The sequence below is a fragment of the Chiloscyllium plagiosum genome, unplaced genomic scaffold (genome assembly GCF_037043375.1).
Source record: "Chiloscyllium plagiosum isolate Xiang-an unplaced genomic scaffold, Cpla_swu_hap1 HiC_scaffold_7, whole genome shotgun sequence".
NCBI lineage: Eukaryota > Metazoa > Chordata > Chondrichthyes > Orectolobiformes > Hemiscylliidae > Chiloscyllium > Chiloscyllium plagiosum.
This window is the reverse complement of record NW_028270145.1, coordinates 57,898,520-57,926,052: the sequence shown is the minus strand read 5'-3', so window position 1 is coordinate 57,926,052 and position 27,533 is coordinate 57,898,520. Positions and strand designations below refer to the sequence as shown.

The 27,533-nt window shown below is 41.9% G+C and overlaps 1 protein-coding gene across 10 annotated transcripts in view; it reads left to right on the top strand.

The window, feature by feature from the left end:
* The window catches only part of kalrna (kalirin RhoGEF kinase a), a 734,910-nt gene that overhangs the window by 363,323 nt on the left and 344,054 nt on the right, over positions 1-27,533 (top strand). For all 10 annotated transcript variants that reach the window (XM_087989060.1, XM_043693728.2, XM_043693729.2 and 7 more), the window contains exon 10: positions 25,024-25,146. In XM_087989060.1, the coding sequence (XP_087845186.1) occupies positions 25,024-25,146 (123 nt within the window). The remainder of the gene's footprint in view (positions 1-25,023; positions 25,147-27,533) is intronic.

The following is a 27,533-nucleotide window of genomic DNA, read 5'->3' as shown; positions in this document are numbered from 1 at the left end:
TTCCTATCGGAAAGATGTTGTGAAACTTGAAAGGGTTCAGAAAAGATTTACAAGGATGTTGCCAGGGTAGGAGGATTTGAGCTACAGGGAGAGGCTGAACAGGCTGGGGCTGTTTTCCCTGGAGCGTCGGAGGCTGAGGGGTGACCTTACAGAGGTTTACAAAATTATGAGGGGCATGGATAGGGAATATAGGCAAAGTCTTTTCCCTGGGGTGGGGGAGTCCAGAACTAGACGGCATAGGTTTAGGGTGAGAGGGGAAAGATATAAAAGAGACCAAGGGGCAACCTTTCACACAGAGGGTGGTACGTGTATGGAATGAGCTGCCAGAAGAAGTGGTGGAGGATGGTACAATTGCAACCTTTAAGAGGCATTTGGATGGGTATATGAATAGGAAGGGTTTGGTGGGATATGGGCTGGGTGCTGGCAGGTGGGACTAGATTGGGTTGGGATATCTGGTCGGCGTGGACGGGTTGGACCGAATGGTCTGTTTCCATGCTGTACATCTCTATGACTCTAATCAATCAATAAGGGTTGAAACAATGTTTAACATAATTTTTTTCATGTCTGTTGCCTGAACATTTTTCAAGTCAACTTGTGGAGATGAAAGTTTCCTCTCTTTGATGATTGTAAGAATAATTGTAACTGCTTATAACTACCTTCCATCATTTATTGCTAATTGGTAACTTTTCCTTCTATTTGAATATATGCTGCATTCCAGATATCTTGTGCATTCTCTACAAGCATGAATTTTAATTTGGATGAAAGTAAAACCGTTCAAGCACTCTTTAGCCTACACTCCACACCTTGGATGCTTAATATGTCAGCAAATGCACCACCAAACACTTGTATTTCTCCAACACTTTCCGTATGTGGGAACACAGCTCAAAGCATTTAACATTATGGGGAGGGAAAAATAAAATGATAAACAGGAGGCGAAAAGGGAAAAACAGCCAAAGAATTGGTGAAAAGAGAGAAGTCTTTGAAAGCAAATTGGGAATCAGCTAAGTAGTGCAAGACAATAGAGTTCCAGAGGGCAGGAGAGAAGTCAATAAATGAGCAGCCATGAACAATGTGATGAAGTAACCAGAGCACAAAAAGCCTGGAATATACATGAAAGGGTTTCAGATTGAAGGATATACAGTTCAATGAAGTGAGGCCATTGGGAGGTGTGAAAGTAATGATGTGGATTAAAATTCAACTCACTGGTATGGAGTAGGAAATGTAGGTTGGGAACATGGTATTGTGGAGTTTAGTACAAGTGAGGATGCTAACGACAGCATTTTGAATAAGTTGAAATGGTTGAGACAGGAAGATGAATAAAGAAAATTTGGAAAAGTTAACTTTTGAGGCAGTGGAGGTATAGGTTATGGTTTGGTGGCAGAAATGGAGGGATAGAAGAAAGAAGTGGGAATATTGGAGGTGGAAGAATGTGGTCATGATAATTAATAAATTGAACATGGAACAAAAAAAACCTGAGATAGATATCAAGAAGGGGGTTTCGCAAGTTCAGAATCGAATGGAGTAAAAGCTCAAAAAGTTGACAGAAGCCAATGATACACAGATGTAATCATGAGGCTGGTTTCACATTTACTGAATTTGAAAAGGAGAAAACCTTTTGCTGATGCAGGTCGTAATTGAGACTAGCAGCTTTTGGATCAACAGAAGTGGTAGACAGCTCGAACTGCATATTATCAACATTAATGTCAAAGATCATCCTCGGCATCTGATGGTAACAATGTAGGGGAGAACATATAAGTTGAAGAGTTGATCAAGAGCATACTGCTAGGGAGAACCAAAGGTACACGCAGAGGGGAAGAAACAGTCGAAGGAAATCTAGTGCTTCCAGAGCGGATACAATAATTCAGTTCATCAGATTGAAGCTTCAAGCTTGAGGGTCAGGGCAGCCCCTGGCTAGGTAGAAGGCAGTGAGAGGAATTGATCACAAACATAAAGGCAGAGTGACTGGGCTCAACATGACTGTGGTGGGATTTACAGGAATACTACTGCTCCTCCAAGTCCCACAAAAAGTAATTCAACACTTACTGGAGCTTTTAGCTCCATCACACCTGGAAGTGGGTGAAGTATGAATGGTGATCAATGCTGACATCAATCAATTCTAACCTAATATGACAGCCAGATACTCTTTACAGTTTATCTGAAATAGGTGGATACTTTAAATAGCCATTGACCCTATTCAAAATGGATCTACCTGCATTACTGAGCTTAACAGGTGAGGGAAATGGCCCCAGTTTGAAGGTGATGCTACTCTCTTACTCCCAGGTGGAAACAATAAAAATTGTCTCAATAGAAATAATTTTAACCCCAAAAACATGGGGATTTGGGCAGTTGGGAAGATAATTGGTTAAAAATCCAAAACTAGAACCCAATCTGCCTTCGACTCAACCATTCTGATTTTAAGGGCAGCAGGATGAAAAGTTGGGGTATTTTGTAAAAAAAAAATAATTTTATTCATGTGTGAGGTGTGGGTGTCATTGACTGGACCACCATTTACTGCCCATCCAAGTTGCCTCAGAGAATGTTGTGGTGAGCTGCTGCTTGAACTGCTGCAGTCTATCTGTTTTCGGTAGACTCATAATACCATTAGGGAGGAAGTTTCAAATTTTTGACCCAGCGACAGTGAAGGAATATTTCCAAGTCAGGATGGTGAGTGGCTTGAGTGGAATTTACAGATGGTGGTGTTCCCACATATCTGTGCATTCTAACTTGGTCAGATGGTAATTAAAATATTTTGTAGGCTGTGTGTGCCAACACTTTAGTAGGAATTCAATTTTTTAGTCTACATCAGCTGGCTTCCTTAGTTCTCAGGAAGCCCAACAGGTAAAATGAACCAAAGAGGCTGATCCAGAAGGTAAATGAATTTCCAGCACAGCTATGGGTCAGGAGAAACAGGTGTGTTACCCCAAGCCCAAAACTAAACCTGTCCACACCAGTCCCACTGCTACAGTCATGTTCCTGGCATCCCCTTCTTGAATCCCTGAGCGGTAGCTGAGAGTTCCCAGCACTGCCCATGATCCCAGCTGCCATGATAGATGTGAGATACAGATTGAAGCACCATAAATAGTAAATATCAGGGGAACTAAGAGAATATTTTCAAGACAATGATGTGCTTCAGCACCTGTAAGTGAAAGACTTGCTGAGGAAGTAAAGTGGTGTGGTCAGGAGTTGAGCAAAGAAGATTTGAGGAAATAACTGATAGGCTTCACCAGATCTGTGTGTTGGGCATTGAGGGGAAGGTCGGGAAAAGCAGCAGAGAATGAGGCAGATAAGGTTTTGGGATAAACAAGATTGCTGGAAGTATAGGAAAGTGTAGGTAAATTAGAAGACACAGTGGAAGAGATTTCCCAGTCTTTGATTTTGGAACTACAGAAGTAACACAACTAGGGAAGTGCAATGCAGGAGAATAGGCAGATGTTTTGAACATTACAATTATGAATGTAAATGTAGTATTTATAATATTACAGTTTTCAGATTTACTTCCAAGAGCATCACGTTTCATAGGGGCTTCTACTCAGACTTGAATTAAGTTCTGAATGTATTTTAAAATTTGTACAAGGAACACCACCTTGTGGCTATGATTAAAATATTTTATTGGCAAGTGAGTATTTCTGTCATTTTTTGTTCTTCATTTGAGGAATTTTTTTCTTCATTTGTACAAACAAAAACAAAGCATTCGATTATGTTAGTGTACTAGTCTCTCGATTGAGAAGGCTGAAGTCAGACCCTAATCTTGATTAATGCACTTGCTGAGGATTTGCTAGAATTGGAACAGCCCTTGTGCAGTTTATGAAATCTTGCATTACCTTTGTGCATTGTGACCCGCAGGTGGCACTTTTACAATCCCTGTGATTAATTGAGCTTCACAGAGAGCATAAGAATATAATAAATAGGAGCATGAATAGGCCATTCAGCTTGTCAAGTCTGCCCCAACATTCTATAAGTTTGGAACGCAACAGTCTAGTTGCATAATTGGAGGACTGTTAATCCAGAGACCTAGGTAATGTTCTGGAGACCTGGATTCAAATCCCACTGTGGCAGATGGTGAATTCAAAAAAAAGAATCTGGAACTAAGAGGCTAATGCTGACCTCCATTGTCCATTGTTGGAAAAATCCTTCTGGTTCACAAATGTCCTTAAGGGAAAGAAACTGCCCTCCTTACCTGGTCTGGCTTACATGTGTCTCCAGTCCTACAGCAATGTGGTTGCCTTTTGACTTTCATCTGGGCAATTAGGTATTGACAATAAGTGCTGACCCAGCCAGCAACATCCTAATCCCATTAATGAATGAAAGTCTGATCTGCCCTGACTTCAAATCCTCTTTCCTGCCAATTCCTCATAACCCCTTGATTTTTGAAAAATCTTATCTACTTGCTCTTTAAATTTAGCCTCCACAACTCTCCACAATTCCAAACATTCACTATCCTATGAGAGAGGAAATTCCTTCGAATCTCACTTTTAAATGAGTGTTCCCTTATTCTGTGCAACTATATCTCCTACACCAGGATTCTCCCACTGTTGGAAAGATTTTCCCAACATCTTCTCTGTCAGCTCCCCTCAGAATCTTCAATATGAATCTTCAATAAGAACACTGCTCATTCTTCAAAACTCTAATGAATAAAGCCCTAACATAGAATGCCGACAGAATGTAAGCAGGCCATTTGGCCCATCAAGTCCTCCAAAGACCATCACACCCAGGCCCACCCTCTAACCTTCCATTATTCCTGTCACCCTGCATTTCCCATGGCTAATCCATCTACCTTACACATCCATGAATATTATGGGCAATTTAGCATGGCCAATCCATGTAACCGGCACTTCTCTGGACTGTGGTAGGAAAGCACAGCACCAGTGGAAACCCACACAGAACATGGGGAGAATGCATACATCTCCACATAGACAGTCATTCGGGAGTTGAATCGAACCTAGGTCCCTGGCATGTGAGGTAGCAGTGGTAACCAGTGAGCCACTATGCCACCTTATCTTCAGCAATTCTTGATAAGCCAAGTCCTTCATCCTAGGAATCAGCCAAGTGAATTTCTTTTGAATTTCTTCCAATGCCTATATATCCTTTCTTAAATACAGCGACCAAATTGCAATCTCTACTCCAGGTCAGGCCTCACCAATAACCTAGACAAGTGTAACAAGCCTTCTGTATTTTTAAACTCCAATCCCATCAAAATAAAGGCTGAAATTCCATTTTCCCTCTTAATTAGTTGCTGCAACTCCATTATAAGTTTTTGTACTTCATGAACAAGAATACTCAGATCTCTCTGGTCTACTGGAGTTTTACTGTTCCCTGTTCTCAGATCCCCAGCTACATCTTTGAAGTGTCATACACTTATTTTAGCTACTCCCTTTCTTCTCATATACCCATAAAAACCCTTAATGTTCATATTTATATTTCTTGGCAGTTTACTTTCATGTTTGTCCCTTTGTATTAGCTTTTTAGCTATCTGCTGATTCTGAAAAATTCTCAATCCTCTGGTGTGCCACTATTTAGTTTTTCTCTCCAGGACCACCTTTCTTCATCCTTCTCATTAAATCCTTTGTTTGGAATGGAATAATTTTTTGCAGTGTGTTATGAAATAGCAGCTTAATTGTCTTTCACTGCTTATCTACTAATCTTCTCCTTGTCTATTTTGCCAACCCACTTTAGAAAATTCTTTATTCATACCTCTATTATTATTCTTATATTGTTTGAGAACATTGGCATGTGACCTGAGGTGCTCCCTCTAAAGCTGAACGTGAAATTCTACAATGTTGTGATTGCTCTCCCCTTAAAGATCCTTAACTACAAGATTGCTTATTAATCCTCTTCCATTACAATTTATTAGATCTAATATAGTTTCCAGTAAGGTTGTGTAACCTACTGCTTTAAGAAGCACTTCCTAATCCCTCTATAAATTCATCTTTGATTTTACCCTTGCCAGTCTGACTTTAACAGTCAGAATGCAGATTAAAATCACCAATGACAATTGTAGAGTCTTTCTTACACACCTCCATTATTTTCTGATTTATATTTTGTCCTGCGAGGCAACTCTGTGTAGATGACTCCCACTCATTATTTCTTTCCCTCGCTGTTCATTATTTCCAACTGATTCTACGTCACAATTGACTGCATGTCTATCATCACTGCACTGATGCGTCCTTTATTAACAGTGCTATACCACCTCCTTTTCCATTTTGCTTATTTTTCAAGAACCTCAAATCGCCTTGAATATTGAGTTCCCAGTCTTGGTCACCTTGTAACCACATCTCTGAATGGGTTCTCAACATTAGTAACAGCTACTTTCTATTTCCAATGAGCATTATGATTCGCATCAGTCTGAAAGGCAACACGAGCCATACTTGGCATTGTGAGTATCAAGCTCAGCTCAGTAATGAAGGGGCCTCCATGTCCCTTTCTTCCTGGCATTCCTTTTAGAGCCCCCATAAGTTCAGAGCTGCCTAAAGTTACCAAAAACCACTTAGAATTCCAAACTCATCTCCTAATGTTATCCTCTGAGCCCAGCCCCACAGCTTAACCGTCTGTGCTGCACTGCCCCCCACCCCCCCCCTCAATCGACACTAGGGTGGTGGTGACCATTGATGACCCTTTTTCTCACAGGAAGTCATTTCCTCTAATACACTATTGGTTCCCCCAAGTCCCCCACCTCATAATATTGTTTGGGTTTCTGACCCTCAGTTATCATGCCTTCTGCATAAACTAGCATATTACCTCCAAACCTCAAAATTGGCATTTCCCTTGCCCACCACAGCAATGGCTCCAATTATCCCCCTTGACTTTGGTTAAGCTGAAACCCAGGATTAACATGACTCACCCTCCCTGACTTGGACAGACGTTGCTGGCACATGGTGCAGGTGAGAGATTGACACCACAACTTTGATTAATGGGTCCTGTATTAAAAGGCAAGACAAAATAGAAGCACAGTGAGCATTTAAGCTCTAGTAGACTGGGCGAAGCACAATGAGACAAAGCATTGCAAAGATGCACCAAGTGAAAGAACACTAAGAGAGAAAGCAAAGCATTCTGAAATGCAGCCTGGTCTAATCCAGGTGGTAGATTCCTGTCCTAGTATGCAAAGTATTCTGGTAGCATCATTACAATGACTGATGCCAGTGCATCTAGTATAGCTTTTAAGAGAAGAACCACATTGTAACTGGATCAGAGATGAGACATGTGGGTTCAGTGAGGCAGGCAAATATTATATGCCGATATCTGAGGAAAATGTGCATATAGAATATACGCCCTGAGTTGTTGGTGATTGTTATCCTAGATGGAGGGCCAGAGGAATAAGGGTCTATTTGGAGTTGCCAGATATCTGCTCTGACTTGCAGTTCAGTATTGTTCAGCACTTACTTTCTATATAAAAGGTGATTGCTTCATTTGAAAGGAGCATTTAGGACCTTGGATGGTGTGAAAGGAGGAGATGAAAAGGGAGGCATTGTATGTCCTATCCTTGTATGTTGGATGTAGGAAAGTGAGAGGGTTATTGAGAGAGCCTGAGGATCAGGCCAAGATGTTGCAAAGGAAATGGTCATTTCAAACTGCTGCCAGGTAAGGGAGGCATGTAGTGATTGTAATGGGGTCAGCCAGGTGGACACCACAGAATATGAGTTCCCTGATTGGGGCTGAATGCTTAACAGTGAGAGGCATTGCTATGTAAAAGGCTTTGTATTTGTAAATAAAGGGCGATTGGTGATAGGGTGCCAGCCTCTGACAAGTCATTTCTGAGGAGAAAATGGGTTTCACGATGCCAGCCCTGTGGAGGTGGTGGAAATGGTGGGGGATGACCTGTTTAATATGAAGGGTGCTGGAGCAGAAGGGAAAGTAATGAGGCAGGTTTCTCACTAGGCAGTGGCGAGTTGACAATTAAAGGGGGATCACAGTTTATTAAATGCTTTCCTAATGCCACGGCTTGCCTTATTAATATTCACCCTCCTATCTTACCAAACATACCAAAAAAGACAGATATCAATATTTCGAGGATAGTCAGGAGGCTAAGGGAAATGGTGTTGCTCTGATATTCAATGTTGACATCAGGGCAGTGCTGAGAGTTGATTTAGGTTCTATGGGGAATAAGGTTGAATCGATTTGGGTGGAAATTGGAAATTCTAAGAAGAAAAAGTCACTGATAGGCATAGCCTATAGCCCAGCAAATAATAACATCACATTGGGACGGGCAATTAACAAAAAAAACTAATGCATGTAAAAATGGTATGGCAATTATTTTGGGGCATTTTAATCTACATGCCGATTGATCGAACCAGCTTGGTCTTGGTAGCCTTGAAGAGGAGTTTGTTGAATGTATTTGCAAAAGATTTCTTGAATGGTATATAATGGGACCCATGAGGGAGCAAGCTATGCTAGATCCGGTCCTGTGTAATGAGACAGGAATAATTAATGACCTCATAGTTAGGGATCCTCTTGGAAGGAGTAATCACAGTATGGTTGAATTTAGAATATAGATGAAGATAAAATCTAATATCAGAGTCCTGTGCATAAACAAAGGGGACTACAATAGGATGAGGGAGGAGTTGGCAAAAGCAGACTGGAAACAAATACTTATGGTGGGACAATTGACGAGCAGTGGAGGACTTCCAAAGCAATTTTTCGAAGTGTTCAGCAAAAGTATATTCTAGTGAAAAGGAAAGACTGTAAAAAAACAGGTAATCTGCCATTGGTGTCGAAGGAATTAAGGGAGGCTATCAAATTGAAAGTGAAGGCATACAAAGTGACGAAGATCAGCAGGAAACTACAAGATTGGAAAAGCTTTGAAGGGCAACAGGAAGCCACAAAAAGAGTCATAAAGAAAAGTAAGATAGAGTATGAGAAAAAATTGAACACAAAATATAAAGACAGATAGCAAAAGTTTCTATAAATATATAAAATGAAAAAGAGTGCTAAAGTAAACATTGGTCCTTTAGAGGATGGGAAGGGGCATTTAGTCATGGGAGATGATGAAATGGTCAAGGTAGGTGAGGACCTGGAAACAATCATTATCATGGAAGAGATCATGTTGAGCAAGCTAATGGAGTTAAGGATAGGTAAGTCTCCTGGCTCTGAATGAATGCATCCCGGGGTACTAAATGAGATGGCAGGAGAAATAGCAAATGCACTTGTGGTAATTTCCAAAATTTGCTAGACTTTGGTGCAGTTTCAGCAGATTGGAAAACAGCAGATGTGATGCCACTGTTTAAAAAGGGAAGTAGACAAACGATGAGGAATTATAGACCAGTTAGCTTAACTTCTATAGTGGGGAAGATGCTAGAGTCTATTATCAAGGAAGAAATAACAAGGCATCTAGTTAAAAATTGTCCCGTTGGGCAGATGCAGCATGGCTTCATGAAGGGAACGTCATGCTTAACTAAGCTTTTGGAATTCTATTATGTTACAAGACATTACGAGCAAGGTGGACAACGGGGACCCAGTAGATGTGGTGTACCTTGATTTCCAAAGGCCTTTGACAAGGTGCCGCACAAGAGGCTGCTCCATAAGATAAAGATGCATGATGTTAGGAGTAAAGTATTAGCATGGAAAAAGGATTGATTGACTAACAGGAAGCAAAGAGTGGGGATAAATGAGTGTTATTCTGGTTGGCAATCAGTAAATAATGGTGTGCCTCAGGGGTTAGTGTTTGGACTGCAAATATTCACAATTTGCACAAATGGAGTTGGGGACCACAAGCAGTGTGTCAAAGTTTGCCGATAACACTAAGATGAGGTTGCAGAGCAAAGTGTGCAGAAGACTGTGAAACGTTGCAGAGGAACATAGATACAATGAATGAGTGGGCAAAGGTCTGGCAGATGGAATACACTGTTAATAAATGTGAAGTAAGCCATTTTGGTAGGAGTAACAGTCAAAAGGACTACTACTTGAATGATAAGAAGTTGCAGCATGCTGCTGTGTGGAGGGACCTTCGTGTCCTTGTCCATGAATCACAGAAGGTTGGTCTGCAGGTGTAACAGGTAATTAGGAAGGCAGAGAGGTTATGTTGCAGCCGTATAGGGTGCTGGTGAGGCCACACTTGGAGTTATGTGTACAGTTTTGGTTTCCTTACTTGAGAAAGGATGTACTGGCACTAGAGGGGGTGCAGTGGAGGTTCATTAGGTTGATTCTTGTGTTGAGGGGGTTAGCTTATGAGGAGATACTGACTGAACTGGGATTATATTCTTTGCAATTTAGAAGAATGGGGGGTATTTTATAGAAACATATAAAATTCTGAAGGAAATAGGTAAGATAGACGTGGAGAGGATGTTTCCACTGGCAGGTGAAACTGGGTCAAGAGTGCATAACCTCAAAATTAAGGGGAGCAGATTTAGCACTGAATTGAGGAGGAACTTCTTCACCCAGAGGGTTCTGAATCTATGGAATTCCCTGCCCAGTGAAGTAGTTGATGCTACATAAGTAAATGTATTTAAAGCTAAGATTAATTTCTTTGAACAATGTAGGCATTAAGGGTTACTGTGAGAAGGCAGGTAATTGGAGCTGACGCCACAAACCGTTCAGCCATGATCTTATTGAATGATGGAGCAGGCTCGAAGGGCCAGATAGCCTACTCTTGCTCGTTCTTATGTTCTCAACATGGAGGTCAGAGCAGGTCAGAGCGACTGCTAGCCGCAATAACCTCTAGGTTGCTCAGCATTAAACAGCATCTCAGGACACGATTCATGACACCAAATGCGCACACCCTCCAACCACAGACATCGGTACCTGACATTTGCCATCCCCTCATAATCCATTTGGCATCTCTCCGATCCACCTGCAGGACACTTCGGAATTGCAGACCTGTGGCCTTGGGGCACGCCAGCAACTAGCATTGAAAGGCTGCTGTGAGGCCAGTTTAGAATTTAGAATTAGTTTTTATTGTCACATGTACCCAAGTACAGGGATACAGGAGTGCAGTGAAAGGTTTACAAGTCGCCATTCATCGTGCCATCTTAGGTACAAGGTAACTAGGTACAAAACCTTAAGCAAAAAGTAGAAAAATAAAGAAATAAGTCAAAAGTCCAATATTACAGATCTTGTATGTATTCAGTAGTAAATAAGAAATAAAGTTAAAACTTTGCACACAAGGACTGCACCCTGCTCACAGATCCGAGCAGAGTGCACCGCAAGGCTGCTCGCTTGGTCATAAAAGAATTCCTCACTCACTTCACACCTAACATCATGCTTGGACCATCCATAACTTGCCTTACCTTGCCTTTGCCATGCCCATGATCACAGTCAGACAACGGGGTACCCATCCCGGGTACCTGGATGGCCAGCCGCTTTCATATAAGGGGGCAGTGTGCAACATCAATCTCACATCTGCTCCATGTGCCAGCAGCATATTCAGCAAACACATAACTAACCCGCCATGTACCATCTGCTGTATCATGCTCTGTACCATGCATTCACAATTAGAAACCCCAAGATACATGACAAAAATATCAAAGACTGTAAAGAAAAATACTTCCACATGATGAGATAAACAGGAAATACCTTTCATCAGCAGTGCTTTTTCCCAAAGGACAATGTCAAATTATGCTCCTTCATTTAAAGTATACAATGCTATTTTTATAATTTTATAATTAAAGTAATTCAAAGCAGGCCATCAGAAAATCAATTTAATCATTCTCTGCATTTCAGATCATTTGATAATTAATCTCAACCCTTTTTTGGCAGTGTGCCTGAGAATATAAAATAAAATTGACATTAAGTAATTAGACTTTTATTCTGAAGCTCAGCTGCCAATATTTTCTTGGTATAAAATTCAACTGATTTTATTTTGGTTCAGTGACCATATGTGTGGCACAACTCAATGTGGTTAAAAAAAGCATAAAATAGCCCCATCATTAAGTGGTTACAAGGGTCTATAAAATACATTCTTTTTCAGTAATTTGAAATGGAATGTATAAAATAAATTTCAGATTGGACAGAAAAAGTCAAGTGTGTGTGTGTGTGTGATATAAATATATTTTGATTAGATTACTTACAGTGTGGAAACAGGCCCTTCGGCCCAACAAGTCCACACCGACCCGCCGAAGCACAACCCACCCAGACCCATTCTCCTACATTTACCCCTTCACCTAACACTACGGGCAATTTAGCATGGCCAATTCACCTAACCTGCACATTTTTGGATTGTGGGAGGAAACCGGAGCACCCGGAGGAAACCCACGCAAACACGGGGAGAATGTGCAAACTCCACGCAGAGAGTCGCCTGAGGCGGCAATTGAACCCGGGTCTCTGGCGCTGTGAAGCAGCAGTGCTAACCACTGTGCTACCGTGCCGCCCACGGAGTTGTAGTGCACCTCAGAGGACGGTTTGGTGTCAAAATCACGAAAACAGCCCTGAATGGGTACAAAGTGAGGTCAATCTGAGGTCAGGTCCTGTGACATACAACGTTCGAGTAGGTGAGGCAGTCCTGAACAAACATGGATCATCTGAAAGTTGTTACCTCGCAAATGGTATAGGAGCAAAACATGCCTCGTCCCTCAGAATAGCGAGAAGGCCTGTCAGAAACTGTGGGTTATCCTCCTGTGTCGAGCATCAAAGAATCCTCAGAATCCAAGATGGATACAGACTTGATACTGTTACCACTTGAAGAAGAGAAGGAATTCCTTCCAAATGCGCTCGGTGCAAGCCTTGGGACCCTGCAATCACATGACATCAACATCCAATCACCTTAAAAGTATGCCCCCTTGTGATAGCCATTTCTGTGGGAAAAAGTCTCTGACTAATCATTCTATCTATGCCTGTCATCATCTTGAATACTTCCATCAAGTCACCTCTCATCCTTCTTCGCTGCAACGAGAAAAGCCCTAGCTCCCTCAACCTTCCTTCGTAAAACATGCCCTCCAATCCAGGCAGCATCCTGGTAAATCTGCTCTGCACCCTCTGTAAAGCTTCCACATCCTTCCAAAATGAGGTGACCAGAACTGAACACAATAATCCAAGTATGGTCTAACCAGGGTTTTATAGTGCTGCAACATAACTTCACGACTCTTAAACTCAATCCCCTGCTAATGAAATTCAACACACCATATGCCTCCTTAACAAACCTATCAACTTTGTTGGCAACTTTAAGGGATCTATGGACATGGACCCCAAGATCCCTCTGTTCCTCCAAACTGCCAAGAGTCCAGCCTTTAACCCTCCATTCTGTCTTCAAATTCAATCTTCCCAAATGAATCACTTCACATTTTTCTAAATGGCAGATGGAATTCAACTTATCAGCCCAGTGTGGCATCCTGTCAATGTTCCATTGCAACCTACAACAGCCCTCCACCAACCTTCATGTCATAGGCAAACTTACTAAATCCCATTCCACTGTCTCGTCTAAGTTATTTAGAAAAATCACAAAGAGCAGAGTTCCCAGAACAGATCCCTGCGGAACACCACTGGTCACCGAGCTCCAGGCTGAATACCACCCTCTGTCTTCTGTGGGCCCATCAATTCTGTATCCAGACAGCTAGTTTTCCCTGTATCCCATGACTCTTTACTTTCTGAATGAGCCTGCCATGAGGAGCCTAATCAATGCCTTGCTAACATCCATGTTCACTACATCTACTGCTCTACCTTCATCAATGTCTTTTGTTACATCCTCAAAGAATTCAGTAAGACTTGTGAGGCATGACCTGCTCCTCACAAAGCCATGCTGACTATTTCTAATCAAACTATGGTTTGCCAAGTAATCATAAATCCTGTTTCTCCTGTCTCTCAGAATCCTCTCCAATAATTTACTCACCACCGACATAAGACTGGCTGGTTCTTAATTCCCAGGATTATCCCTGTTCCCTTTCTTGAACAAGGGGATAACATTTGCCACCCTCCAATCATCTGGTACTACTCCAGTGGACAGTGAGAACACAAAGATCATCGCCAAAGCACGGCAATCTCTTTCCTCGTTTCCCCTAGTAACCTTGGGTATATCCTGATCAGCTAGGAGAAAGTGAGGACTGCAGATGCTGGAGACTAGAGTTGAAAAGTGTGGTGCTGGAAAAACGCAGCAGGCCAGGCAGCATCCACGGAGCAGGAGAATCGACGTTTCGGGCATAAGCTCTTCTTCAGGATATCCTGATCAGCCCAGGGGATTTATCTATCCTCAAGTTCTTCAAAATTTTCAGCACATCCTCCTTCTTAACATCAACCTGTTCAAGCATATACACCTGCTTCACGCCGTCCTCACAAATGTCAAGGTCCTTCTCAGTAATGAATACTGAAGCAAAGTATTCATGAAGGACCTCCCGTACCTCCTCCAACTACCAGGCACAGATTCCCTCCACTATCGCTGATCGGCCCTACTCTCACTCTGACGATCCTCTTGTTCCTCACATAAGTGTAGAACGCCTTAGGGTTTTTCCTGATCCTACCTGCTAAAGCTTTTTTATGCCACCTTCTAGCTCTCCTAAGTCCATTATTTAGTTCATTTCCGGCTATCTTGTAACCCTCTAGAACCCTGTCTGATCCTTGCCTCCTCAGCCTTAAGCAAGCTTCCTTCTCCCGCTTGACTAAATGTTCCACATCCCTTGTCACTCAAGATTCCTTCATCCTACTATCCCTTCCTCCCCTCAGTGGGATAAACCTATCCAGTACTATTACCAAGTTCTCCCTAAATAACCTCTGCATTTCTGTTGTGCACTTCCCTGAGAATATCTGTTCCCAATTTAGGTGCCCAGTTCCTGCCTAATAGCATTGTAATGCCTCCTTTCCCAAACTGCCTGCTCCTATCCCTCTCCATGACTATAGTAAAGGTAAGGGAGTTGTGATCACTATCACCGAAATGCTCTCCCACCGAGAGATCTGACATTTGGCCTGGTTTGTTACCAAGCATCAAATCCAAAATGGCCTCCTCTCTATTCAGCCTATCTACATACTGAGTCAGGAATCCTTCCTGGATATACCTAACAAAAACTGCTCCATCCAAACTATTTGAACTAATAAGGTTCCAATCAATATTAGGGAAGTTAAAGTTACCCATGACAAAACCCTGTTACTTTGGTACCTTTCCAAAATCTGCCTCTCATATGTTCTTCTGTGTCTCTGTTACTATTGGGGGTGGGGGTGGGAATGGGGGGTCTGTAGAAAACTCGCAATGAAGTGACTGCTCCTTTCCTCTTTCTGACTTCCACCCATTCTGACTCTATAGACAACCCTCCTCAATGACCTCCCTTTCTGCAGCTGTCATACTATCCCTGATTAGCAATGCCACTCCCCCACCTCTTTTACCCCACCCACTATTTCCTTTCTAAACCCTGGAACATCTAACAACCATTCCTGCCCCTTTGATATCCAAGTCTCATAGTGGCCACAACATCATAGTCCCAGCCACTGATTCATGCTCGAAGTTCATCACCCTTATTCCTGATACTACTTGCGTTAAAATCGACACACTTCAACCCATCACACTGACTGCAACTATGCCCTATTAACTGTCTATCCCTCCTCACAGACTCTTTGCACAGTGTATCTGGCTGTTCACTAGCTACTCTGTCCTCAGATCTGTAGCTCTGGTTGCCATTCCCCTGCCAAACTAGTTTAAACAAAAGATGATAACTTCTAAGTTACTGAGTCTCTTCAATCTGGTTTCAGAGTCTGCAATACTGAGACTGCCTATTTACAACATAAAGCTGGAAAACCCACTATGTTGCCTGATTGTGGGATGTGACAACTATACTATATACATGAGAATTTCAGGATTTGTTACATAAAATCAACACACAATGACTGCTGAGGTCAAATTACTTTTTTTAATTTTTGATACAGACATGTACTTTCCACAAGGAGCAACTGATTGGTGTTCAGAAGTGATGGGCTGATTGGCTGATTTGACCCCTAGCCATTTTGTTCTGCTGCAGGACATCTTGTGGCTTGGCGATCGCATTGCCAACCTCTGGGTCCAAAGCTCTGGTTCAGGTCCAACACAAGGAATTCTTGGCTGTTGAAAGAGTGACTATGTCCATGATGTATTTCAACAGGCTAACAGATAGTATAGGAATGCTGCCACACCTCCACACTATTCCTGAGAAAGGAAAAAAAATTGTGTGAAGATATACTTATTAAAAGCCTCATCTGATTTCCTTCTCCCAACCTTAAAACAATGAGGAAAAGTTTGCTGTCCTTTCTACCACTCTGGTTGAAATGACCAAAACCAGAACATTCCAAATACTTGGTCTGATGCCATTTTAATCATTGCAGTTACATACCACCCACTACACCTTTGTGAGCCCATTTCTTTTGAAAAAAAACAAACCACCACCAAATCACTTGCATCTCTAATTAAATTAGAAATTGACAAGCAGTGCCCACCAGTTCAACAATATCTCATAAATGAACGGTGGGAAAAAAGGAGACTAAACCAAAATAGATTCGGATGGGGAAATAAATCAATCCAGCTTCCGCGGTGCCCACCTTGCTTCAAAAGCTTTGATGGGCATTGGTGGATATGACATGTTCCATCTCCTGGGAAACCCGGGCATGAGCATAGAGGAGCAAACAGGAAATCACTGCATCCTTCATGGTCTGTGCCTGGACCTGTTGGTGACCATCTTGAACGCCCACTTCTTACTTTTTAACATTTTTTTAAATATCCAGAAAGTATTTCATTTGTGAATCTCCATGTTACTTTTTTAAAAACTTGTTTCTCACCAAATCACCCATATCACCCATTTCTGTCTTTTTTTCTTTTTATATGCATAATGTTAACACACAGAGGCACACACACACTGAATAACTTTTTTTTTCAGCACCCAATCACATGTGGGAATTTCCATTTATTATCTGCCACACTAAAATCACCTGTGTTTTTCAATTAACCAAATTATGTGCAAAATGTCAGAAACGGGCCATTTCTCTCTTTTTAATGAAGCCCACTATATTTCAGGTCATTTAAGATGGTACTTTGTTTAATGTTATGCTGATCATTCAATTTATTACCATCTGAATTCTGTCTCACAATCAAAAGATTCCAGTAAAAGCAATTCTTTAAGAAATGAGAGTTAGTGGGGAAACAGATTGATTTTGCAAGAGATTAGGAAGAACATTCAAATATTCAATAATACAATATGGCTTTTCAGTCCATTTAGCAATGGGTGTTTCAGCTCAAGTGTGATGCTTCGATAAAAAAGAATTGGAAAGCTGTCTGTAATACCAGGATTAATTGTTTGGATATTCAGTAATGCAAGGGATTAACTACGCATTTTATGGCCTTATGTTTGGTCAGAAAGAAAAGTTCACTTAGATAACATGTATATTACAAAATAAAACACTGGTTTATTAACTAAACTAAAAAGTAAAATATTATCAGCTTTAAAAATCTGGGATCAAGATCCACTACAATACTGAGGGAAGGTTGCATCAACAAACATGCCAACTATGGGTGAGTCATCAAACCAAGACCTTGAATGCTTTTTAAACTGTTTCAAGTGGACAATAAAGGACCCATGATACTATGTGAAAATAGAAGACTTTTTCTTTTGTATCCTCCCCTCAACCAACAACATTGTTAAAGCAAATTGGCTTATAATTCCTCCCTTGCTGATTATGGCACTCACTGGAACAGAATAGGTTTTTTTTATTCATTTTTGTCGGATGTGGGTGTCGCTGGCTGGCCTGCATTTTTTGTCTATCCCTAGTTGCCCTTGAGAAGGTGGTGGTGAGCTGCCTTATTAAACCACTGCAGCCCACCTGCTGAGGGTTGGCCATTAGGGAGAGAATTCCAGGAGTTTGATCCAGTGACAGCGAAGGACTGATGATATATTTCCAAGTCAGGATGGTGAGTGGCTTGGAGTGGAACTTGAATGTGGTAGTATTCCGGATTAGTGGGGCTGGAAAAGCACAGCAGTTCAGGCAGCATCGGAGGAGCAGTAAAATCGACGTTTCGGGCAAAATAACGTTGATTTTACTGCTCCTCGGATGCTGCCTGAACTGCTGTGCTTTTCCAGCCCCACTAATCCAGGATCTGGTTTCCAGCATCTGCAGTCATTGTTTTTACCCTGTGGTGGTATTCCCATGTACCTGCTGCCCATGTCCTTCTAGATGGAAGCAATTTTGGGTTTTTAGGTACTGTTTGGGGATCTTTGGTGAACCACTGCAGGGCATCTTGTAGATAGTACACATTGCTGCCACTAACGTTGTTGGTGGAGTGGATGCAGCGCCAATCAAGCGGGCTGCTTTGCCTAGGATGCTATCAAGTTTCTTGAGTGTTGTTGGGGCTGCACTCATCCAGGCAAGTGGGGATTATTCCATCACATTCCTGATTTGTGCCTTATGGTAGGCAGGCTTTGAGGAGTCAGGAGGTTAGTTACCCGCTGCAGTATTCCTTGCCTCTGACCTGCTCTTGTAGCCACTTTGTTTATGTGGTGAGTCCAGTTGAGTTTCTGGTCAATGATAACTCCCAGGATGTTGATAGTGGGAGATTCCGTGATGGTAACACCATTGAATGTCAAGGGGAGGTGGTGAGGTTATCTCTTGTTGGTGATGGTCATAGCCTGGCATTTGTTTGGCAAGTAAGTTACTTGCCATTTGTCAGCCCAAACCTGGATATTGTCCAGATCCTGTTGCATTTGGACATGGACTGCTTCAATATCTGAGGAGTCATGAATGGCGCTGAACATTATGCAATCATCAGCAATAAATTCCCACTTCTGACCTTATGATGAAGGGAAGGTCATTGATGAAACAGCTGAAGCTGATTGGGCCTTAGACACTACCCTGAGGAACTTCTGCAGAAGTGCCCTACAGCTGAGATGACTGACCTCCAACAGCCATGACCATCTTCCTGTGTGTCAGGTATGACACTAACCATGGGAGAGTTTGTCTCATGATACCCATTGATTCCAGTTTTGCCAGGGCTCCCTGATGCCACACTCTTTTGAATGCAGCCTTGATATCAGGGGCAGTCACTCTCACCCCTTGAATTCAGCTCTTTTGTCCATGTTTGAACCAAGGCTGTAATGAGGTCAGGAGATGAGTGGCCCTGGCAGAATCCAAACTGGGTGTCACTGAGCAGGATATTGCTGATCAGATGTTGCTTGATAGCACTGTTGATGCCACCTTCCATTGTTTTACTGATGGGGCAGTAACTGGCTGGGTTGGATTTCTCCTGCTTTTTATGTGCATACTTGGGCAATTTTCCATATTGTCAGGTAGGTGCCAGTGTTGTAACTGTACTGGAACAGCTTGAATAGGGGAGCAGCACGTTCTGGAGCAGAAATCTTCATATTGCCAGAATGTTATCAGAGCCCGTAGCCTTTGCTGTATCTAGTGCCTCCAGCCCTTTCTTGGTATTGCATGGGGCTGAATGGAATTGGCTGAAGACTGGTATCTATAATGCTGGGGACCACTGAAGGAAGCAGAGATGGATCATCCACATGGTACTTCTGGTTGAAGATTACTGCAAAAACTTCAGCCTTATCTTTTTTACTGATGTGATGGGCTCTTCCATCATTGAGGATGGGGATATTTGTGGAGCATTCTCCACCAGTGAGTCATTCAATCATCCACCACCATCCACAACTGGATGTGGCAGGTCAGCAGAACTTAGATCTGATCCATAGTTCATAGGATTTTTTAGCTCTATCACTTGCTGCTTATGCTGTTTGGTATGCAAGTAGTTCTGTTTGGTGGCTTCACCATCTTCATGTATACCTCATGCTGCTCCTGGCATGTCCTCCTGCATTGACCATTGAACCAGAGTTGAACCTCTGGCTTGATGTTAATGGTTGTGTGGGGGATATGCTGGGTCATGAGGTTACAGATTGTGCTGGAGTACAGTTCTGCTGCTATTGATGGCCCATAGCGCCTAATGAATGCCCAATCTTGAATTGCTAAACCTGTTCGAATTTTCTCCCAATTGGTGATAGTGCCACACAACACAATGAGCGTTATGCTCATTGTGAAGGTGGGACTTCATCTCGACTAGGACTGTGTGGTGTTTGCTGTTAATGATCCTACATTGGAGAGATGCATTTGCAGCTGGCAGATTGTGTAAGGATGATGTCAAATATACTTTTCCCTCTTTTTGGTTCCTTCACCACTTGCTGCAGACCCAGTCTAGTAGCTGTGCCCTTTAAGATCCAACCAGCTCGATCAATAGTACTGCTATGAAGCCACTCTTGATAGTAGACATTGAAATCCCCCACCTAGAGTACATTTTGTGCCCATGCTGTCCTCAGTCCTTCCTCTAAGTGTTGTTCAACTTGGAGGAGTACCGCTTCATCAGCTGAGGAGGATGGTACATAGGAGGTTTCCTTGGCAATGTTTAACCTGAAGCCACAAGATTTCATGGGGTCCAGAGTCAATGTGGAGGACTCCCAGAGCAACTCCCTCCTGACTGTATACAGTGTGCCACCACCTCTGCCGGATCTGTTCTGCTGGTGGGACAGGACATATCTGGGGATGGCGATGGTGGTGTCTAGGACATTGTCCATAAGATATGATTCTGTGAGTATGACTATGCCAGGCTGTTGCTTGACTAGTCTATGAGACAGCTCTCCCAATATTGGCACTAGCCCCCAGATATTAGTGAGAAGGACTTTGCGGAGTTGACATGACTGTTTCTGCTGTTGTCTTTTCCAGTGCCAAGGGTGATACCAGGTGATTAATCTGGTTTCATTTCATTGAGTCTTTGCAGCAATTGGTACAATTGAATGGCTTGTTAGATCATCCAAAGAGCAATTGGGAGTCAACCACATTGCTGTGGGCCTGGAGTCATATGATGGCAGATTACTTTCCCTGAAGGACATTAGTGAACCAAATGTGTTTTTCCAACAATCAACAATGATTCCATGGTCATCATTAGACAGTTTTTTTTAATTGAATTCAAATTCCACCATCCATTGTGGTGAGATATATCCCCTGCTGTTTAGAAATAATCGGACACAGTGCAACGTGTTTCCTGTGAAACAATGTTTTATATTTTGATAATGAAGACAGAATTCTCTAAAGGGAATATCAGAAGCCAGTTTCTCTTCTGTTATGTGTCTAACAAATCAGAGTTGACCATGCATAGGGCAGAAACAGAGGCAGCAAAGACACAATTAAGTCTCCACTTACATTGTATTGTTTTAAGATTTCCTGGAGTTTTCCAATTGTGTGTAACACAGTCTGCACTGTAGGGGGCACAGATCCAATACTGGTATTTTTATATGATGGACAAGACACTCCCGAACTCCCTGTTCATTTCTGATGCTCCCACTTGTTGCGTGCCCACCTTAAGGTACTCTCTGTCCCTGAAACTCCTCAAACTGGAGAGTACCAAGTGCCATCTCCTGTTTCCTTTCTTATCAACCTGTTACCATTGGGCTTAACCGGTGAAACTCTTATTGTTTTTTTTCTGTTTATTCCATTAATTTGTATTAAGCTGTCATTTGTATGCCATATATTTCTGTACTGTCAAAAGTAGTGACAAAAAATATATTGTTTTACTTAAGATATAGCTTGTAATTGGCTTTTCTGCCTGCCAAGGGTTAACAAAAACAACTTTGCTCAGATATTATGATATAAGTAAACTTGGTAAAGTTTTGTAGTCACTGTTAAACTGGTTTTCTGACAGTTATCCAAAGAAGAATCTAACCTAGTTAATTAAAATACAAAGTGTAGTCCGATAGACTCAGGTAATCTTTTTCTCTTTTCTCTTTCATGGGATGTAGTATTGCTGGCAAGACCACTATTTGTTGCACATCCCTAATTATGCTTGAGGTAAATGGCTTGTTAGTCTATTCTATCAATCACATAAGAGTTAACCATGTGGACCTGCAGACTGGGTGAAGATATCAGCTTTCCATCCTTAAGAGAAATGAACATATTAGACAGGTCTTACAATAATCAAAGATAGTTTTCATAGTCACTATTACTGAGATCTGTTTTATATTCTAGATCTTTTATTATTTGAATTTTAGGTTCCAAAATAAGACATGAGCGCAGGACCCCAGAGTATTAACCTGGGCCCTAGTGACATGACCACTTCATTAGCATCTGTCAGTCATTGTAGGCTTATTGAACAAGCTGTTAATTTCTTGAATCCACAGCTACTGTTTATGGAGGATTTTATCAATTTTAAATTCTTTATCTTTTTAAATTCTTAATTTTACTTTACAAATTTTAATGAGATGTAATCCAACAGGACAGCTGTTTGATGTTGGCTGACTCCAAATGCCTTTAAAAATGTCTGGTGGGACACATAAGTGAAAGACCCTCATTTCAGCCAGATCCAACTTTGATCAAAACTCAACAGTGGTTCATGAAATTAGTTGTAAGGTTCAAGCAGACCATATTTTCATAGTTACAAGGAGATAGGTCTGCACAGCAGGAATCACAGATTAATGCAGGAGGCATAAACATTTTTGAAGGGCAGATAAAGCATCATAATCAAAAAGTTATTTAATTCCCTACCCTTTAAAAGTGATGAAAGTAGGCTGCAGCCGGTGGTTAGAGTGAAAGAAAATAGCTACTGTTCAAGTGCATTGATTGACCATCTGATTTAGCTTAGAAAATCCATTGCCATCTGATTCTGCAGTTTCAATAGATTTCATTGTTGACATTTCACAAAGAGGGTTAATATAACTAATCCCACTCTGAATACTTGAGTCAGTTTCAAAAACTCCAAAATTACCTAAAGCGGTGAGGGGGAACGGCTGAGATCATATTTTGATTTCTGGCTTTAAGTAAATATTAAAGAATTAATTGTCTTTGATGTGGTTATTGAATCCAAATTTACTTCTGAAGAAAAGTTTTTTGAAAAAGTAACAAATAGGATTGATGAGGGCTGAGCAGTGGATGTGATCTATATGGACTTCAGTAAGGCATTCAATAAGGTTCCTCATGGGAGACTGGTTAGCAAGGTTATATCTCATGGAATAAAGGGAGAACTAGCCATTTGGACATTGAACTGGCTCGAAGGTTGAAGACAGAAGGTGGTGGTGGAGGATTGCTTTTCAGACTGGAGGTCTGTGACCAGTGATGTGCCACAAGGATCGTTGCTGGTTCCACTACTTTTCATCATTTATGTAAGTAATTTGGATGTGAACGCAGGAGGTATACTTAGTAAGTTTGCAGGTAACACCAAAATTGGAGGTGTTATGGACAATGAAGAAGGTTACCTCAGAGTACAACGGAATCTTGATCAGATGGGCCAATGGACTGAGGAGTGGCAGATGGATTGTAATTTAGATAAGTGTGAGGTGCTGCATTGTGGAAAAGCAAATCAGAGCAGGACTTATATACTTAATGATAAGGTCCTGAACAAAGAGACCTTGGAGTGTAGGTTCACAGTTCCTTGAAGGTGGAGTCACAGGTAGATAGGATAGTGAAGAGGGCATTTGGTTTATTGGTCAGAGCATTGAGTACAGGAGTTGAGAGGTCATGTTATGGCTATACAGGACATTGGTTAGGCCACTTTTGGAATATTGCATGCAATTCTGGTCTCCCGTCTATCAGAACATGATGTGAAACTTGAAAAGGTTCAGAAAAGATTTACAAGGATGTTGCCAGAGTTGGAAGATTTGAGCTATATGAAGAGGCTGAATAGGCTGGGGATGGTTTCCCTGGAGTGTCAGAGGCTGAGGGATAGCCTTGCAGAGGTTTATAAAATCATGAGGGGCATGGATTGAGTAAATAGACAAAGGCTTTTCCGCAGTGGTGGTGGTGGGGGGGGGGAGTCAAGAACTAGAGGGCATAGGTTTAGGATGAGTGAGGAAAGATTTAAAAGGGACCTCAGGCGCAACTTTTTCACACAGAGAGTTGTATGTTATGGAATGAGTTGCCAGATGAAGCAGTGGAGGCTGGTACAATTACATTTAAAAACTGTCTGGATAGGTATATATAAATAGACAGGGTTTAGAGGGATATGGGTCAAATGCTGGCATCTGGGACTAGATTAGGTTGGGATATTTGGTTGGCATGAGCGAGTTGGACTGAAGGGTCTGTTTCCATGTTGTACATCTCTTTGACTCTGTGACTCTAAAAATATTTTTCACGTGACTGCTAAGATCTGTCCTTAGTTTCTATACATGGTGATTGGCTACAGAAGTAGCATGGGGCAAAGAAGAGTAATGAGTGGAGTTGTTCGTGATGGGTGTGGTGAGAGTTGAAAGCTAGTGAGCCTAATTGTGTAATTTGTCTGAAGTCTCAGAAAACTGAGCCAGGCTTTCTAACTAGCACACCTCTGCACTCAGCCACTCCTGTGGCTGCCTCCTGAATGCTCTGTGCCGTCAACACCATTCCCACCCCCTCCCCGAAGCACAACTTGTGCCTGTGTGGGTTGTTTCCAGAGAGATGCGTCTGCCAAGTCAGAAGATTTTCTGATTCGGGATTCCTGCTCCCATGGTGAAAATTTAGCCCCTTCTCTGCTAACTGTTGTAGTTAGTAGAAATAAAATAATGAAACAACGATGTGAAAAGCATAGTATTAATTATGTTTGCAGTGCACTTGAAAATTATCTATTATTTTCTTCTGTGTGACCAGTTAATAATGATTAAATAAATATAATTCTGTAATAAATATATTTATTGTTTGAATACATATTTAATATTAATGTGTAAAATAATGTGCTTATGTTATTCCACTGCCTGTCAGTAACAAGAAACATCTTACAGAGACATGGAATAAAACAAATGTCTGAAGAGGGATCTTTACCATTCTGTTTTGGTCTTATTACAGTATTTGGTGGTTGTTAAAGATTGACTGAAATAGGAGAAAAATGATAATACTAAGAACCGACAAAATACTGCAGTAATCTCCAGATACCTTTCTTTGTCTTGCATAGTGAACAGTATACAGCTACCTGGTTGTCAAACCTGGCAGTTCATTTCTCTTGGGATTCAATTAGTTGGTCCTTCATACAAATTGCTATTCCAAAATCAACTTCTCCCAATTATGGATTTCTGGTGAACTGATTACAACATCCTCTTAATCAAATATATTAAGTTATAAAAAAAGGTGTGCAGCATGATGCACTTCAGTGGTTTACTTCTGTTCGTTGTCTTGCTGCTGTATCTTACCATTTTTGTTTTATTATTCCAGGTTTTAGACTGGATAGAAAACCATGGGGAAGCATTTCTAAGTAAACACACTGGGGTTGGGAAGTCACTTCATAGAGCTCGGGCTCTTCAGAAGAGGCATGATGATTTTGAAGAAGTAGCTCAGGTGAGAATTATAGCTCATCTTATAACACTTTGTTAAGACTTAAATTATAAATAATTAGCAATACTTTAAATCTCTATGTTATTACTGGTTTATAAGTCTTGGTTTTCTCATTATAACAATGGAATACTTTCTGAAGGAAATAAGCAATTAAACGAAATACTTGTATAACACACAGTCAAGACTGTCCTCAAATGTCAGTCTGGAATAGTCAAATAACTCCCAATAGTCAATGAATTCAACACACCATGGCCTTGCTAACTTCAAATTGTCTAAAATCATTCAGCGAGAGACTTCATTTCTTCATGCTCTTACATTTAATTTAGTGAACATTTCTTTGATTATTGGAGTCTTTATCATTTCTGACAGCACTTTGTTCATTGACGGAGTCTAAAAATGTTTATTTTATTAAATTAAATACTCATTTTTTTGTTAATAAGTGCCCTATTTAATGCATTCTTTACTTTGTTGCACATCAGAAGCCTTGGAGGCAATGGGGTTCAGTTTAGGTAAACTGGCAGGAGTTGGGCAGAACAAGGTACCCAGAGAAATTAGTTTGGCTTTCTCACCAACTTGTAAGTTACTCCTAGTTTTCCAGAGACAAGGGCTAGCAGCAGCTTCAATGGGAAGTGCAATTTTGTGTCAAAATCAGAGAAGCACTACTTTGAAACTGTAGAGGAAGATATTTACAAGCAAGAATATTTACAGTTGCATCCTGAAATAACTGCACAGAGGCTGGGTCCCACCACCAAGTCGCCCACATACCTTCTAGCTCTTGGCCGCCCCACCACATCTTCCAGTCACCGCTAGGACAGCCCATCCCGCTCCCTTCTCAGGACAACAGCACTCAAGACGGCCTTCTCATCTTCTGGCTCTCGAGCCGAGTGGCGTCGTGGTGGTCTACCCACCTTCCGACTCTCAGAGAAGCCTCTCACCTTCTGGTTCACAGGGCAGCCTAACCCCTGCCAGCTCTCGGGGTGACAGCTTTCAGGATGACATATGAGCCTCCCATCTCACACTAAAGCCTGCCAGACCCAAGGACACACAAGACAACGCAGGTGATAAACCCAACAAGCAAAAAAGCAGTCAGTGACCAAAAACAATGTCCCCACTTACCAGGAACAGAGTCCACAACCAAAGAGTCCCGGCCCAAAAGCAGCAAATGCACACCCCACAGCACACACACAGGTGTTCAGTCTCCATGGAGGCCTGGTCTGTCCACAGAGGACTGGGCCCACTCACAGGAATACAGTTCATTGTAAAGGTGCAGTTAACTCACAGGGGCTCAGTTTACTTTTGAAGGCAGGGTCAACTCCAGTGTGCATCAAATGCTCACCTCCCAGTGCACACACAGGTTTTCAGTCTTTACAGAGACCTAGTCCACCCACAGAGGGCCAGGCCTACCCATGGAGGAACAGTTCATCTGGAAAGGTGCAGTTGACTCACAGGGGATCAGTCCAAACACCAAATAGTGAAAACACATGCAAAAAGGCAAGTGCAGACACTAAAAAGCCATATGTCAATGGCTAAGCCCTGCCACAAAATCAGCATAGCCCTTTCTCAAAATAAACCAAAAACAAAGAGTAACACACAGGCTGTAGCCAGCCAATGAAACAACAGTTCCCAAATGAGAACTGAAATACACTGTAGCACATTGACTGTAAAGATCAGCCAGTTCAGAAATCAGTCCTCAATAAAGAAATATCAGTATAAAACTGGCTGTGTAGATCAGCCAGTTCAGGAATCAGTTCCCTTAAAAACAAAAACCAACAGCAGTAAATACTGGCTGTGTGGCCAGCCAGCTCTGAGTCAGTCCTCAACTGAGGAGATTCTAATCTCCTGACTCTATTGGTGAGACAAGGCTTTCCTGTTTGGAGTTGTTAACCTGGGCCAATCAAGAATCTCGTAGTTAATGAGGTCCATGTGGTTTCAATCACTACATCCCTCTGACTCCTACATCCGGAGATATTGGCCTGGTCTTTCACTTGTAGCTTTTCTTGAGATGGTTTTGCCCAGGTCCAGTTCCTTCACCTCAGACTCAGACAAAGGTGGTGTGTACTGGATTCTGGCCCATCCATAAAACCTCAGAAGAGTCTTCTCCCTTCTTCTGGTGGCAACGCTATTGAGGCCACATCCATTTTGGACTCTAAGGTTTCCTCAACACTAGAAGGAGGGGGAACATCTGCGGTTGCTGCTTACTGTTCGGACTGTTCTGAGGGGCTAGGTATATTTTGTTCCTACCTGTTTGTGAGGTAATGGCTTTCAGGTGATCACCTAGATGTCGGTTTCCTCGCTGAGCTGGAAGGTTCATTTAAAGACATTTCATTACCATACTTGGTAACGTCTTCAGTGAGCCTCCGGACAAAGTATTGCTGATAATTCCTGCTTTC